Source organism: Adiantum capillus-veneris, chromosome 4 (genome assembly GCF_014529385.1).
Source record: "Adiantum capillus-veneris isolate H3 chromosome 4, ASM1452938v2, whole genome shotgun sequence".
Classification (NCBI taxonomy): domain Eukaryota; kingdom Viridiplantae; phylum Streptophyta; class Polypodiopsida; order Polypodiales; family Pteridaceae; genus Adiantum; species Adiantum capillus-veneris.
The window spans coordinates 65,865,410-65,881,587 of NC_140934.1; the positions used below are offsets into that span (position 1 = coordinate 65,865,410).

Below are 16,178 nucleotides of genomic sequence, written 5' to 3' on the forward strand. Positions count from 1 at the left end.
TTCTCCTTCACTGTGCACCGCACCCACACACTCTCTGCTCCCACAAAACTCACGTGGTATCAGAGTGTAGGGGCAGCGCTGCAGGTGACGACACCGGTCTTCCCCATGTGTGCACTAACTCTAGAAGAAGGTAAGGTCTGGATACCTTAGATAAAAAAAACAGGAAGTTTCAAGATGTGTAAACTTACTGTGTAGAGTTGTCTGTAGAGAATAAGGTCTATTGAGAACTTTGGAGCTTAAGCCTTTTGATAAACTTTGAACATTAGCACACTCTGGTAATCTAAACCTTAATGCAAGGTTGACAAAAGGCTTGGCAGCGCATGGGTTCACAACACAATTGTGAGCAATTAAGGTTGAAGTAGATTAGTGCAAGATCAAATAAAGTGTGAGCAGAAGGTCAAAGCCATCGCAAGCTGTGAGCACTTTATGAAAGACACACACACGCGCGCGAGCCAATTGTAGCTCGTAAGCTGATTCCAAGCAAGCAGCGTAAGCAAAGAATCAGCCCTTGTACACATATACACATACACACACAACTATGTGTTTGATTTGGATAGCCGCGAGTGCAAAATGAGGACACACATCAAGGCATCGAACTTCATGGGCTACGACACACAGACACACACACACACACACACACACACACACACAGATTTCCTCTTTGACACATCGGCTTCTTGGTCTTTGCATCAACTTGAATTTGGGCTCACCCACATAGAGAAAGAGCGAGAGTGGTTTTGTGGCTAATCTACGACACCCGACCACACACTGCGACATCCAGCATCATCGACCATCTTGTCCTCGCAGCAACACCAATGAGCCCTGTACATTGGCATTCCCACATCTTTGCCATGGACTTAGCATCTCCGAATATAGTATCACCGATATAAATGTGAGCGTCGTTTTTTGCTCACTACCAATCTCTTGAGAGACGGATATCTCGAGCGCACTGCTCGGAGGCGGAGCTTTCTGCATCAACGTCATAGGTGGTGATTTGCTTTGGAGATTCGACCACGGATTGCATTTTATTGAGGGGGAGTAGTCTATAGAGATATTACAAGTGGTGACAGGTGTGACAGCTTTGCTTTTGATAGGCACTGCATCATGCAGCTGTATCTTGTGCTCTCTGTTCATTGCGAGAGCGGTTTCTTGGATATGCTTATGATTATGTACATGATGTACACACTTGTGGATTGTCATTGACTCCAATACAGCTTATCAGCTCGCTTTACTCACAAGGTTTATAGCATCTGACATAGGTTTATAGCTTATCAGCTTGCTTTACTCATAGGGTTTATAGCATCTAACATAGGTTTATAGCACCATTGGGAGTTGTGCATATTGGATATGCATTCCTTTTGATAGCATAGGACTAGTGCTATGAGCTCTTTTCAGAGAAATATTCCCGTCGAGATTGTTTTCTTGCTTGCATCTATTTTGGCACTTGTTTATGCGTAATTTCCTACAGTTTTACAATGACTTAACTCATGTACATTATGTTGCAAATAATGCCACTGTACGTCATTTGTGGAGCCAATCTGGCTTGATTTATTGGCAGTTACACGCAGTGCTGGAAATTGCAACCCTTCCCACCCTTCCTTAGGGTTCTAGCCCTGCACATGCATGGCACTTTTGTGATAGGCCTTCCCGATGAAGAGCATGCTGTTTAGAGGCCCCTTCCCAATAGACGGGTCCTTTGAAAATAATCCTTCACTAGGAAGGGCAAGTTTTGAAAATGCCCTTCAAAGATAAATTCTATAGAATAGCCCAAAAAAATTCAAAGTAGAAGGTTGCTTAGCTAAAACATGAGCCTAAGTGCTAAGGTGTACCTCGGATGTGCTGCATTCAGGATTGACTCGTTTTAGTTTGAGCTTTGTGGTGGTAGGAAGTTTCTCCAATAGATTATAATTTGTTGCCATGTGTCGTTTTGTCTTCCTATCCGTTGGACATGTTGGGGTGGGGTGGCAAGGACCTCAATGTGGTGCCATCCACTGCTCAAGATCTGTGTCTAAATATATTGTTTGTAAGATCCTAGTCTTTATGGTGTTTATGCTCCTTGTGACATGTGATGCATATGGGGTTTTCATGGTCTATACTAGCGGGTTGCAGTTCCATATAAAAGCAAAGACACTTGTAGTGTTTTTCTTCTTTAATATAAATAGCTCCTATTGAGCATTGCTTATATATTAGAAAAAAAAAATAAAGCCTAAGCTCTAAGGTGGTAAAATATAAGTTCAAATTTATTAAGATTTGAATCCCACCACCTAAATCAAAGAAGAGATAACACTTTTAATATGTTATTTTTAATGAAGACCTTCAAAAAATCAAAATGTTACAAAATTTAAGAGTGGAAGCTCACTAGTTATGCTTTTTATACGGATGTAGATGCTTTGCAATGCAAAGTCTGATGCAACCAGACTTGTGATGTGTGCAACGTGCATGATGATTCTAGAATCTAGCGACCTCTAAGCTCCTCCTCTAATGTCCTAGCCTCTAGTGCATGTGTGACTACGGTTGAGTTTGGGCATGAATCTTTTAAAGGAAATGAGGAGATAGCATTGAGGATCAAGGAAACAAGTCACGACCTCTCTCTCTCTCTCTCTCTCTCTCTCTCTCTCTCTCTCTCTCTCTCTCTCTATGCATTTCTGGCCTCTTCATGGCTTCACATGAGAGATGAACACTTTCTATATACAATTCTTTCTCTATTTGCACCACGCACTGCCCTCTCTCCTACTTGCAGTTATAGCATGCAAGTAGGAGCATGCCCGTTAAAGGGCCACTATATGCCAAGAGAATCTCGAACCACATCTTAGCCCCTCTACCCTTGCACAAACTCCTGGATCATGTCATCCATGCCTTTGTTGCAATAGGCATTGACCAAGACACATTTCTCTTTCTTCCTCTTAGAGGGCCTTACCTCGTTGAATTGCCTCCCTCCTCTTCCTTTTCTCAGAGGGCCTCACCTCACAAATGTCCCTCAAACTTGCAGACTCTTGCATACTCTTCTTGTGGCACATGTTGGCTAAAGTGAGTGCTCTCAAGATGTGTGTGTGTGTGTGTGTGTGTGTGTGAGAGAGAGAGAGAGAGAGAGAGACATGAAAACTAATGGTGATGCTTTTGGGGGGAAGAGGAGCAAACAGAGCTAAAGTATAATATACCAATATACTAAAAATTTACTAACCATCGAATTTAATTAAAGAATACCTAATGCTAGCTCCTCTTAAGTATGGAGCAATAAAAGATACATCAAAAGCAAGTGAATATTTCATAGGAGCAAGAAAATTAAGGGGTATCGAGTGACGAGTTTGTGCATTTTTGCCTTGCATGATGACGGGCAAAGTGTATGATGGCCCTTCCTCTCCGAAGGCCAACTAAGGGAATTCCCCTTCCCTAGGAAGAACAAGGGCACCCTTCAATTTCCAGGCCTAGTTACACGGCCATTTTTGAGACTCCATTTGGAAGAGCCCTTTCTAAGTTTGTGGCTAGTCATTGAGTCTACTGAGCCTTTGGAGAGCCTTGTGTGAGGTTTTATTGAGTTGGGTTGTTCTCGGATGTATGAGACACCTTTGGTGATACAAGTCTGTTGGAGATTCCCCTATTCGTGGCCTCATCATAAGATATGTATAGCAGTGTGTAGGTGCTTTTGATGTCTACTTGGCAGTCATACATAATAGTGATTCCGTGCAGTATATGCCTATTTATGTCTCTTACACTCTTTGATAGTTTATGTATTGTCTTTTGCCTGGTTTGAGATTTTGCTCCCCATATAGAGGAGATTCTGCAAGATTTTTCCAACGAATACTCTATTTTACTTTTGGCACATTTATGCATTGATTTTTGTTGAGTTTATTGTGAGATTTTGAGCTGTGTACAAAGGAAACTGCCAAATTGTTTTTGTTGGGTTAAAGGCCCGTGTGCCCGGCTGCCCGTTGTTCAGCCGCCCATGTACAGCCATTCATTTACTCATTCATAATAACTATACTCATAACTACACATTGTAGTGTGAGTACCGCCCCGCCACACACTGTGTCTATCTCCTTCTTCGTGCTGGCTCTCTGTGTGTGTGCTCTCCGATCTCAACAAGTGGTATCAGAGCTTGGTAGTGAGAGCATTGAGAGATTCATCATCATTGTTGAGTGTGTTGAAAATCGCTGCTGTTTCATTGCCGTTTTTCGGTTTCGCGCACGCGCGCATTTCTAAAGAGCAGAAGGTTTTTCTGAGCTTGGCATTGGAAGGTTCAACACTCCGCGAGTATTTTCAGCACGTGTCCTGGCGTTTAACCCCCCTTTCGGATCCATTCGTGCCATTAGAATCCCATCCGAGCTACTGACTAGGAGCTGCGTTTTTCAGCTCTCTTTGGTAGTTTTTTGCTGCCAGAGATTCCATAGCCATTACAGGTGCCATTGTTGTAGTGTCTTCCACTTACGTGAGCCCACAGCTCATTTGAGAGTGTGTAGCCTCTTCTTGGAGTGGCCTCATACACACAGATAGAGTGGGAGTTTTGGCGACATTGTCTTCTTCGACTATAGGTACAGGTACACGTGCAGGTACAGGTTTAGGTATGGGTACAGGTTACAGGTTACAGGGAGCTTTGGATACAGGTTTCTTCTGTGGTTACAAAACATGTATTTTGACTGTGGGACAGCCATGTATATGGTTGTGGTTTGAGTGGGAGCTTCTACTCTTCTGGGCTGTCTGTTTATGCGTGTTCTTGAGCTACAGGTTTACATCATCTATGTATGTTGATGGATGTGGATATGGCTGTTTGACAGACACTCTTTATGCATGATATTGTGGAGATTTGGTTCACTTATACATAGAGCAGGTTTGCTCTTGCTTGCAGTGTTGCGGTTTGAGTACGGACAGGTACTTGGTTGACAGTAGAGATTGGACTTCGTTGAGCTTGTGCATTGGTTATATGCTCACTTGGATCCATTTATGCTCACGAATTTGTGTAAGCTTGGTCAGCTTATGTCTCTATTGTGGTTATTCAGACATGGAGTATGTTTATGCCTCTATGACAGCTCATTGTTGATGCATTTTGTCGCACGGTTTGCCTATGCCGGTTGAGTTACAGGTGTCACGGGTTTATGCATTTGTTTGTGGATTTCTACGTACGTTTTTTGACCATATTATGGGCTGATTTATACTCTATGTGTTTGCTCTTTGATTGAGCAGCAGGTGTTGTCAGATTTGCAACACTACTTTGTTGTGGCAGTTTGTTGGTTAGTTACAGGTTTCTCATTGTTGCATTCTTGTTGTAATGGGCACTAAAGAGGACACAGTTTTCAATATTGAGAAGTTGGATGGTGCTAACTTCTCATATTGGAAATATCAGATTTGGGATGTCTTGGTGCAGAAGAAACAGATTCGACCTCTAAAGCTGCAGGGAGTTAAGCCAGAGAACATGGAGAGGGATGATTGGGAGGAGTTGGATGAGATGTGCAGGTCTACCATTAGGCTTTCCCTTTCAAAGTCTGTTTATTACAATGTGAAAGATGCACAAGGTGGAGCTTATGAGCTATGGCAGCGGATTTGCGATATGTATGATAAGCATTCGGCTGCTTCTATGGTGTATTGGATTAAAAAGCTTATTGATTTGCGAATGGAGGAAGGTGCTTCCATGAATGCGCATTTGAATGAGTTCAATACAATTTTCAGCCAACTTGCTACGCAGAAAATTACGTTTGAGGACAATGTAAAAGCTATGTTTTTACTTGTCACGTTGCCTGAGTCATGGGACACATTTAGGACAGCCATAAGTAACTCGGTTCCTGCGGATGAGTTGACAAGTACTAATGTGGAGTCTAGTCTTCTCACGGAAGAGATTAATCGAAAGAATAATGCAGGTAGTAAGTCTTCTAGTGCAATGGTTGTCAGAGGCAGGACTATGGACAAGTATAAGTCCAACAGGGGTAAATCTAGAAGCAAGTCCCGTGCAGGCACAAGTAAAAAGGATGTGGAATGTTTTCATTGTGGTAGAAAAGGCCATTTCAAAAAGGATTGCTACAAGTGGAAAAGGGAAAATGGAGATGGTAAAAAGAAAGACCATGATGCTAAGGACAAGCCTAAGTCCAATGTCAAGATTGAGGAGTTAAATGCAACACAGGGAGAGTGTAGCTCTCAAGATGACCATGTATGTGCTCCGACTAGTGCTACTAGTGAAGAGCTTGGTGATGTGTTGCTTGCATCCTATTTTGATGACGCTTTTCTTCTCACTCATGAGAGTAGTATGCCTATGGATTGGGTCATTGACAGTGGTGCTTCTTTTCACGTTACACCTCATAGGTCGTGGTTTCATGACTATGATGCTTCGAGCACAGGTACTGTCAGGATTGCCGATGGGCGTTCTATGCAGATTCATGGCATTGGAAATATTCATTTGGCTATGCCAAACTCTACTATGTTTGTCTTGCAGCGTGTGCGTCATGTGCCAGCTCTTGCAAAAAGCTTGATTAGCGTGGGTCAGTTGGATTCACTTGGTTTCAATGTATCTTTTGGTGATGGAGGTTGGAAGCTCACTAAGGGCAGCCTTGTTTTGGTTAAAGGTGCTAAGAGGAATACGTTGTATTCCCTTTGTGTAGCTAGTGTGGCTGATCACATTGTGGGGATCACTGAGCAACCTCCTGCTTCTTTATGGCATCAGCGTTTGGGGCATATGTCACTGAAAGGTTTGAAGTTGTTGGCACGTGCGGATTACATTCCCGTTTCAGATTTTGGTGGTTTTGAGTTTTGTGAGCATTGCCTTTATGGTCGACATGCTCGGTCTTCTCATAAGAAAAGTGTTCCACACAGATCTTTGGAAAAGCTAGCTTTGGTGCATAGTGATGTATGTGGGCCGATGCCCAATGCTTCTCTTGGAGGTGCTATGTACTTTGTTACGTTCATTGATGATGCTAGCAGGAAGGTATGGGCATACTCCATTCGTAAGAAGGATATGGTGTTTGATATATTTAAGCAATGGTTGGCTCTTGTTGAGAACCAATCAGGTTGTAAGTTGAAGTGCTTACGTACGGACAGTGGGGGTGAATTTATGTCTCATGCTTTCACAACATTATGTGTTGAGAAGGGTATACGGCGCGAGCTTAGTGCTCCCTATACACCTCCTCAAAATGGTGTGGCAGAGCGCATGAACAGGACTATACAGGAAAAAGTCCGTAGTATGCTTTCTATGGCTGGTTTGTCAAATGGATTTTGGGCTGAAGCTGTTGCCACTTCTGTGCATTTGATAAATCGTTCACCTAGTGTTCCTTTGGGCTTCAAAGTGCCTGAAGAGGTATGGACAGGTTTGCCACCTTCGTATGGTCACCTTCGTGTTTTTGGCTGTGAAGCTTATGTACATATACCTAAGGCAAAACGCAGCAAATTGGATCCAAAGAGCAAGAGATGTATCTTCTTGGGTTATGGTAGCTCTGGTGAGATGGGTTATCGATTGTGGGATCCTATTGACAGGAAGATTGTGCGCAGCCATGATGTTGTTTTTCATGAGGACTCTATGTATAGAGCATCACCGCGAACGGTTGAGGTTCGGCGTGTGATATTTGAGGAGGATGGTCATCGGTATGATGGTCCCATGGCTGCTCATGGGCAGCCCATTGACCCTCAAGTGGGAGATCATGTAGATGTGGGACAGCCAGATGCACCTCCTGCACAGTCTTTGAGGCGTTCAGAGCGGCGTACAAGACAGCCTCAGCGTTTTGTGCCTTCTATGGATTATGTATTGTTGACTGATTGTGGGGAGCCATCATGTTATGATGAGGCCATGTCTAGTGTTGACAAGCTCAAGTGGGAGCAGGCTATGCAGTTAGAGATGGATTCGTTGATCCAAAATGAAACGTGGGAGCTTACTCCTTTGCCAAAGGGTAAGAAGGCACTACCATGCAAGTGGGTTTACAAGATAAAATTGTGTTCAATGGATGCAAAGCCTAGGTACAAAGCAAGGCTTGTGGCTAAAGGATTCAAGCAACAGAAGGGCATTGATTTTGACGAGATCTTCTCCCCAGTGGTGAAGATGTCTACTTTGCGTATGTTGTTTGCTTTGGTAGCTACAGAAGACATGGAGTTGAAGCAAATGGATGTAAAGACAACTTTCTTACATCCGGACTTGCACGAGGATTTGTACATGGAGCAACCAAGTGGGTTTGTTATTCATGGTTCAAAGAAGATGGTATGCCGGCTTCTTAAGACCTTGTATGGGCTGAAGCAATCATCTCATGAATGGTATCGTAAGTTTGATGCATTCATGAGTTCATTGGGCTATGTACGCAGTTATGAGGACCCATGCCTCTATACTCGCAAGGCTGCAGATGGTAGTCTTATTGTTTTGGTTTTGTATGTGGATGACATGCTGATCGCAGGGAAGTGTATTTCTGATGTGGATGCCTTGAAACATAGGCTACATGAGACCTTTGCCATGAAGGATCTTGGGGATGCCAGTCATATTTTGGGTATGCGGATCACTCGTGATCGTTCTCGCAAGATGCTCCTTCTTAGTCAGAAAGAGTACATTGACAGGGTGCTTGAGCGTTTTCATATGGAAGGGGGGAAGGCCATTAGTACCCCGTTGCCTCCATATGTAAAACTCAGCCATGATGACTGCCCTCAGACAGATTTGGAGACTACAGAGATGTCTCAGATTCCCTATGCGTCAGCTGTTGGTTCCTTGATGTATGCCATGGTGGCTACGCGTCCAGATCTTGCTCATGCAGTTAGTGTGGTTAGCAGGTACATGTCTAACCCGGGCAAGCGTCATTGGGATGCAGTGAGAGGTATTCTCAGATACTTGAGAGGGACTTCAGAGTTGTCCCTATGTTATGGTGAGAAGGATATGTCTGTTTGCGGATATATAGATTCAGACTATGCAGGGTTAGTGGACTCGAGGAAGTCTACTAGCGGCTATGTGTTCACAGTTGCAGGTGGACCGGTTTCGTGGGCATCACGTTTACAGCCATGCGTTGCTTTGAGCACTACAGAGGCTGAATATATGGCTGCCACTGAGGCTGCCAAGGAGGCCGTATGGCTCTCACGACTAGTGGGAGATCTTGGTATGGCTGGTGATGCTGATATACTACATTGTGATAGCCAGAGTGCCATAGCGTTGGCACGGAATCCTGTCTTCCATGCGAAGACAAAGCACATTGAGGTGAGGTATCACTTTATACGAGAGGTGCTAGAGGACAAGCACATAGAGCTTGTCAATGTACACACTGATGATAACCCTGCTGATCTACTCACGAAGTCGTTAGCCTCACAGCGGTTTGCACACTGCAGATCGCTGATGGGTATGGCTTGACTTCTTTTGCTGTACTTTGGCCACTTTAAAGGCACACTGCCTTTAAGTGGGAGATTGTTGGGTTAAAGGCCCGTGTGCCCGGCTGCCCGTTGTTCAGCCGCCCATGTACAGCCATTCATTTACTCATTCATAATAACTATACTCATAACTACACATTGTAGTGTGAGTACCGCCCCGCCACACACTGTGTCTATCTCCTTCTTCGTGCTGGCTCTCTGTGTGTGTGCTCTCCGATCTCAACAGTTTTCAAAAATTTTCCCATAAGTCTTGGTCTCATTCTCTCACATTTACCTCTTGTCAAATATCGCTGATTATTTTGAGAAAGAAGAATACTATATCAAATAGTTTGATGGCATAAACTTTGCAATCTGAAAGCAATGTATGCTTGATGTCTTGGTCAACAAAGGCCTTGCAGCATCATTGAAAGAGCATAAAGAGAATGCATACACTAATGATTAGTGAGAGAAGCTTAATACTCATGATATGGTCACGATTCGTTTACATCTTGGTGAGTCCATATTCTTCACGATTATGGACAAGACTACAACACATGATTTATGCTCTTACGACTCAGAGCCTAGCTTAAAAGCGATTTGCACATTGCATAGAGATGATGGGCATAGGGTGAAGCTACGGTCATGCTTCACACTTGTACAAGTTTGTACATACATAGTCCACTTGAGCCATGTTGCCCTTCAAGTGGAAGATTGTACAGGTTTCAGGCCCCATGTCCGGGGTGCCCATCACTAACCCCACTAACCCGATCTACATTCTTTGGTAATATAGAACAATCAAGAGCGGTGAGGGATTTTTCCCTCACTATGAGCTCCACCAACATGACCAAGTAGTTGTGCGACTTAGTGCACATCCAAAGAGCTATGATAACATTGCAACCATCTTAGAAGAGAGAGAACATGAACCAAATCTACAAGATGTAATCAACTCTCTATAGAAGGAAGAAATAAAACGCAAGTAGGTCCAACATTGAGGGGGGGAGTTTTTGTAGCTTCATCCAATAACAACATAAAGGCTTGCTTCCAATAACAACATCAAGGCTTGCTTCAAATACGGAAAGCCAAGGCACATAGCTAAGGCAAGACATATAAGCAAGAGGAACACTAGAGGTAAATGTGACATCACCGTCACTGCCACCTCCCTAGTCTGTAACAAAATCATGTGTGCATCATGCATAAATCTATGTTGTTGCCTCATACATCGAAAGCAATGACATCTAATATGCCTTGTGTGACCGCAATGCCAACATTGCATATATCAGCAACAATGAGACCGTCGTCTCTCATAAATCATCACTATGGAGTCGATGACACACATAATGTCAAAAGTAGTAAAGAAACCGCATATGCGTCAAAGTGGGAGATCAATCAACCACTATGGTAATCAAGCATGAAAATTGCATCAATCAGATGCTCGCATATGTAAAATTGTAGCTCAATCAAGCTCTCGCATGTACAAGAAGTGCCAAGTGATACCGTAGATTCAAACTAGGATTAATAGCTCTCAATCAAGCATAAAACGCATAACCATATACACAAATAGTGAGCAAACGCCGTGCTCAAAACGCATCCCAAAGGTAATGTTGTGAAGCTGCACTTGTACGCACGTAAAACTTGTATCTAATGACTACCTAGTGTAAATTGTATCCAAGAGACACACGATCAAAATTGTCATCGATGTGAGACTTTGCATACGATACGTCTAAGTCTATATGTAGCCACTATGAGCATACCATAGACGCACTCCTACGAGAGTGGAAACAAGAACATTGAACTTGTATCCAAAAGTCAAAGTGAGAGTAAACATCCCATCACTATCAAAGAGGGATTAAATCAACCACTATACAAGATGATAAAATATTGCAAAATTCTTATGGCGAAAAATAGAGAGAGAGAGAGAGAAGAAAGGGGGAAGAGAGATAGAGAGAGATGAATCCAACAAATGCCCAAATTCACTTTTTTCGCACTAGTATTATTTATGAGCTATGAACGAGCCTTGATTAGTGCTCCAATTTTTGCATCGAGAGATCGGATGACGTCCTGCCGGTTGTTGTGTGAGGAGTCGGCGTTCGCCTGCACAGCCAGCCTGGCCTTGCTGCTCAATGCGGCAGCCCTCTCTCTCATTTGCTTCCCCTCCTCCCCGCTCATCACAGTCCGCACCAGCTTCTCAACCAGCTGCATCATATAATTGCAGCGGCGCATCAGCGTGGCGCAGCTCATGATCGTGCACAGTGAGCTCCTTGTCGATCTTCTCCTTGCAGGCGGCGGCGCAGTAGCTATGGATCCTTACACGCAGCCCGACCTTCCACTGCTCCACCGCTTGCTGCGTGTGGAACTTCTGATCCCAGAAATCGGGCCACAGCAGCATGGGCACCCCATTGCTTATGGCCTCCAACATAGAATTCCATCCCCCATGCGTCAGGAAAGCCCCGATGGCTGGATGCGACAGAACCCGCGTCTGCGGTGCCCACGACGTAAAAGATGCCCTCCCCTTCGTCCTCTCCAGAAAATCCACAGGCAGAATATTATCAATAGCGGATGCAGCTGTACAGCTAGCTGACTGATTATCTGATCCATGGCCGCGCACCAGATCCTGCCTCACTACCCACAGAAACAGCACCTCGCTTGCTTCTATCCCTCGCGCAAGCGCATTCAAATCTTCCCTTCTCAGCCACGCTGTTGTCCCAAAGGCAATATAGAGCACTGAATGCTTTGCTCTGCCCTCCAGCCATTCCAAGCATCCACCTGCTGATCTGATCTCACCTAGTTAATGACTACTGCATCAGTAGATATATATATCACAAGAAGATTTAGACATTTTCTCATGTTCTGCATTATAATATGTACGTCTGTCTAACATCATGAGCTTCCGCTAGGGAGGGACAGCATCCGTAGCTAGGTGCGGTTGGGGGCAGGGGATGGCCGGCCCCTAACCGCACGTAGCTAGCTGGTATGCGGTGTCTCCCTCACAGAATGAGGCTCATGATGTTGTGGCAAATAGCAATGTGAGAACAATTGTAGGAATTTGTGCAAAAGTTCTTGTGTATATATATAAATATAGGTACCATGATTTACAGTAGGCAGGACGTGCTTTGACCCTGCATGAATTATACCAGGGGATTCTCCTTTTGCAGTAGTAGTGCAGCTGCTGTATAGCAGAAGCATTGGACCCACTGGTGCCATCTTCACCCGGCCAGTCTCCTCCACCAGAGCCTCCACTGCTTCCTTCTCCATCTCTGTGAAAGAATTGAAAAGAATGCAATCTAGCTGGTCCAGTACCGAATCATACATAGATGCTAGACCGCAAAAGGTCGATTCACTCCGATCCTCATCTATACCAAGCCAAGGCACGCTTGAGAAAGGAATGTCCACCACTCCAGGAATCCCACTCAACCTCTGTAGCTGATTAACATCCGTTAATGTGCCTGCAGAAAAAGTCTCACAGGAATTACTGAGTAACACTAGCTATATCACAAGAAGATTTAGACATTTTCTCGTGTAGAAAAATGGGTTCTTTCTCATTGTTTTGCATATACTCGTGTAGGTAAATGGTTTTTCCTCATTGTTTTGCATATACTATTTAACATCAGGAGCTTGCGCTCAAGAGGGACCGCATATCAGCTAGCTAGGTGCTGTTCGGAGAAGGGGAACACCGTGCAATGTGGGAAAAACTTCTTGATATATATATATGTTATTACCATCAGGGTTGAGTTGGCCAGAGGAAAGCAGGAAAGGGATGTGGTAAAGGAAGGAGAACTGGGCAATGCTAGAGGCGTTGAAGCCGATGAAAGCAGGGATGTCGCATGTCGTAGCGAGGTCGCGCGCCCATGAGAGCATGTAGAGGACGCCCCGCGTTCCGCCTCCATGGGCAAGCCGTGCGACACACCCACCATGCTTATATTACTGTTATATTTGCTGCTACTACTATTACTACTGTTTTCCATGGGGGCCTCCACCTGCTGCTGCATGATGCGTGCATGGTTGTACTCTGTGTTCACGAAGGTGATGCAGAAGCCATGGCAGCTTGATAAATGCTGTGACAGCTGCAGCAGCGAGCTTATATGTCCTTGCAGAGGGAAGGGCAATACCAGAGAATGATGATGATGATGCAACTGGCCGTGCGCCATAGCCACAGATTCTAAGTTGGAGGTCATGTGACAGCAGGAATTACAGCAGACTATGTATGTCCTAGCTGCCGTTGTAAATAAGAGGTGATTGCTTTGGTTGGTTGTTGCTTTCAACGCAGCAAAAGGGAACTACCTTTAGTTATACTAGTATTTGACCCGCGCGTTGCTGCGGCCAAGAAAAGCACGGTTATTGGATCTCTCTCTCTCTCTCTCTCTCTCTCTCTCTCTCTCACACACACACACACACACACACACACACACACATGCCTTGGGATAGATGTAACATCTATAGCTTCTCCAAATATGTGACGGCAATGGCTCCTAGGAACTAAAACAACATTGCTAAGCATAGAAGAAGCCCAAATGCATCCAATGCTGAGATGCTATGCATCCTTGCATCCCCAATTAAGGTCTTTTTGTATTCACCATTGCAAGAAAAGGACCCATTTTAACTTTTTGCTTCAATTTTTTACATCACCATCATAACCTGCAGATAAATATCTCTCAATACGTCAGCCCCCACAGTGCTAATGTACAGAGAAGTGTTATCACTACTGATGGGGGGAGGGGAGGGGGGGTGAGAGAGAGCATGGAGAAGAATGTGTTCCCCAAGTTTGGACAATGGAATGGGCTCCTACATCTCTCTCTCTCTCTCTCTCTCTCTCTCTCACACACACACACACACACACACACACAATCTGTCCGAGTTGTGGCTACAACTACCCCCACCTAAGCCATTAGCTCTTTACTCTCTTGCTACCAGACCAAACTCTTAGTGGCTCAAGCAAACCCATGCACACCTATTGCCTTGAGCACCCATCTTCTACTACCAAGCACTCCCTACCAATGCACAATGCTTGTCCCATGTTCACCTCTACATGATCATTAATAGCTATCTTGATCAAGGTATTGGTCTTGGTCCCAATGACCCACCTCACTCTTTCTCTTTCTCGCTAGTGACAGAGCTCTCTCTCTCTCTCTCTCTCTCTCTCTCTCTCTCTCTCTCTCTCACACACACACACACACACACACACACAATTTTGACTACTACAGTCTACACATTGTCAAAAAAAGGTGATTTTCACAGCCTATGTGGTCTCTCTCTCTCTCTCTCACTCTCTCCCTCCCTCTCTCTCTCTCTCTCTCTCTCTCTCTCTCTCACACACACACACACACACACACACACACACATAGGCTGACAACATGTTGTCAAGCAGACAATTTTGACTATTGCAGGTCATTGGAAAGGATGGAATTGCATAGAATATGAACTACTTCACTCAATTTTCAAAGCTTTTTAATGTGTCTATGATAAGGAGGACAACCCAGCACGGACTCAACAACTCAAATTTGGCGTTGATCCAACAGGCCAAGCAAAATCACCCAAGAAACAACACGTGGAGGCCCCAGTCCTTCCTCTAATTTTTCAAACTCCATTATAAAGAGTATAGACTTTGGAATATTTAATAATAGAAAAAATATATTGTGTACCCTAGTGCTCAAAAAAAACCTAGATTTAGTATAATCCCACCTACAAATTTTCTCAACTATATCTAATGCACCTTGGAGGCCCTTGCCACGTGACATAAGGAAAGGGCTTGGAGGGGGGGGGGAGGGAAGGCAAAGAAAGAAAGAGAGTAGACTGGGTGCCAATAAAAGGGTCTCTCTCTCTCTCTCTCTCTCTCTCTCTCTCTCTCTCTCTCCATAGGAAGGGTACCACACTCGTAAGATATAATTTGAATGTTAGGACATCCACAACGATTGGAGGAAAAAACTTAGGTTTCGTATAATCTCATATTAATTTTATTGAGATTTATCTCTAATTGCGAATGGCTTTTATAAAGCAGGAGGAAGCGGCTTGCCGAGAAGAAGAAGATAGATCCTTGATAGAAATATAGTGTACTTGCAAAAATGTTCAGGTATGTTTTTGGTCACAATGTGCACATGTTGTATTGGTTAGAGACCCCTGTGCAAAGGATATGCCAAGGTCTGCATGTATTTTTTTTTTAGTTAATTCAAATGAAGCTCTTAAAAGCATTTTTTATATAAAAACACTACAAAGGTTAGAGAACATGAATTAAAGTTTAGAGAATCTACAAAGTAAGCCCAAGGTAGGAACAGACCTCAACAAACGGCAAAGGGGGATGACGGACGGAAACTTTGACAATTCTCGGCTATTTTTGAAGGTTTTTATGCTAGATTTCTTTGAGCTTTGTCAGTGCTCTTGCGTTTGGGTTGACTTGGAATTCAAAGGTGAATCTCAAAATTTGTAAGTGGGATTGCACTAAATCTAGGTTTTCGCGAGCGTTTAAAGACAAATTAGAATTTTTGAGGTAAATCTCAAAATTTTGTAAGGGGGGTTACACTAAATCGAGTTGAGGCATAGCGCTTTCTCCTAAAAACTTAGAAAACTTGCATATGACAAATTTTAGAGGCAACTTAATTATATATGAAGGCGTTTACACTCAATTTCTCTATACTTTGTAGGTTTCTCACCTTCAAATCTATAATTTAAAGATAAGTTTCAAAATATGCAAGTGGAATTACACTAAATTGAGGTTTTCTCAAGCATTTGGCTATACCATACCCTTTTTCAAACATTTTTTAGACAAATTTACTATATTTGAAGGTTTTGCACTAAAATTTTATGCTGCACATCTTCTACCTTGAATTTGTCGGATTGAACTCTCCAAATTGCGTCAACTTTCAATTTTGTCAATTCTCAATTTCATAGATATTGACGTC

At 43.7% G+C, this 16,178-nt stretch overlaps 1 protein-coding gene across 2 annotated transcripts; it reads right to left on the bottom strand.

The window, feature by feature from the left end:
• Window positions 1-11,232: 11,232 nt before the first annotated feature.
• LOC147459327 (linamarin synthase 2-like) lies at window positions 11,233-13,492 on the bottom strand. 2 transcript variants are annotated; one of them, XM_086509810.1, is made up of 3 exons: window positions 13,005-13,492; window positions 12,420-12,731; window positions 11,233-12,069 (listed from the first exon to the last, which is right to left on the bottom strand). In XM_086509810.1, exons 1-3 carry the CDS (start codon window positions 13,141-13,143, stop codon window positions 11,474-11,476), a joined length of 1,047 nt encoding a protein of 348 aa, XP_086365936.1. In that variant the 5' UTR covers window positions 13,144-13,492; the 3' UTR covers window positions 11,233-11,473. The 2 variants fall into 2 exon arrangements, with proteins under 2 accessions (XP_086365936.1, XP_086365935.1); XM_086509809.1 differs by having other exon boundaries at window positions 12,372-12,731; window positions 13,005-13,491.
• Between the last annotated feature and the right edge of the window lie 2,686 nt (window positions 13,493-16,178).

What these genes read in the sequence shown, in the direction of transcription:
- LOC147459327 (XM_086509809.1), bottom strand. Translation starts at nt 13,143, where the DNA reads ATGCTCTCATGGGCGCGCGACCTCGCTACGACATGCGACATCCCTGCT. An exon ending in TGGCCAACTCAACCCTGATG is followed by an intron (nt 12,732 to 13,004) that starts GTAATAACATAT and finishes CTTTTTCTGCAG; the next exon opens with GCACATTAACGGATGTTAAT. An exon ending in CCTGCCTACTGTAAATCATG is followed by an intron (nt 12,070 to 12,371) that starts GTACCTATATTT and finishes GTCATTAACTAG; the next exon opens with GTGAGATCAGATCAGCAGGT.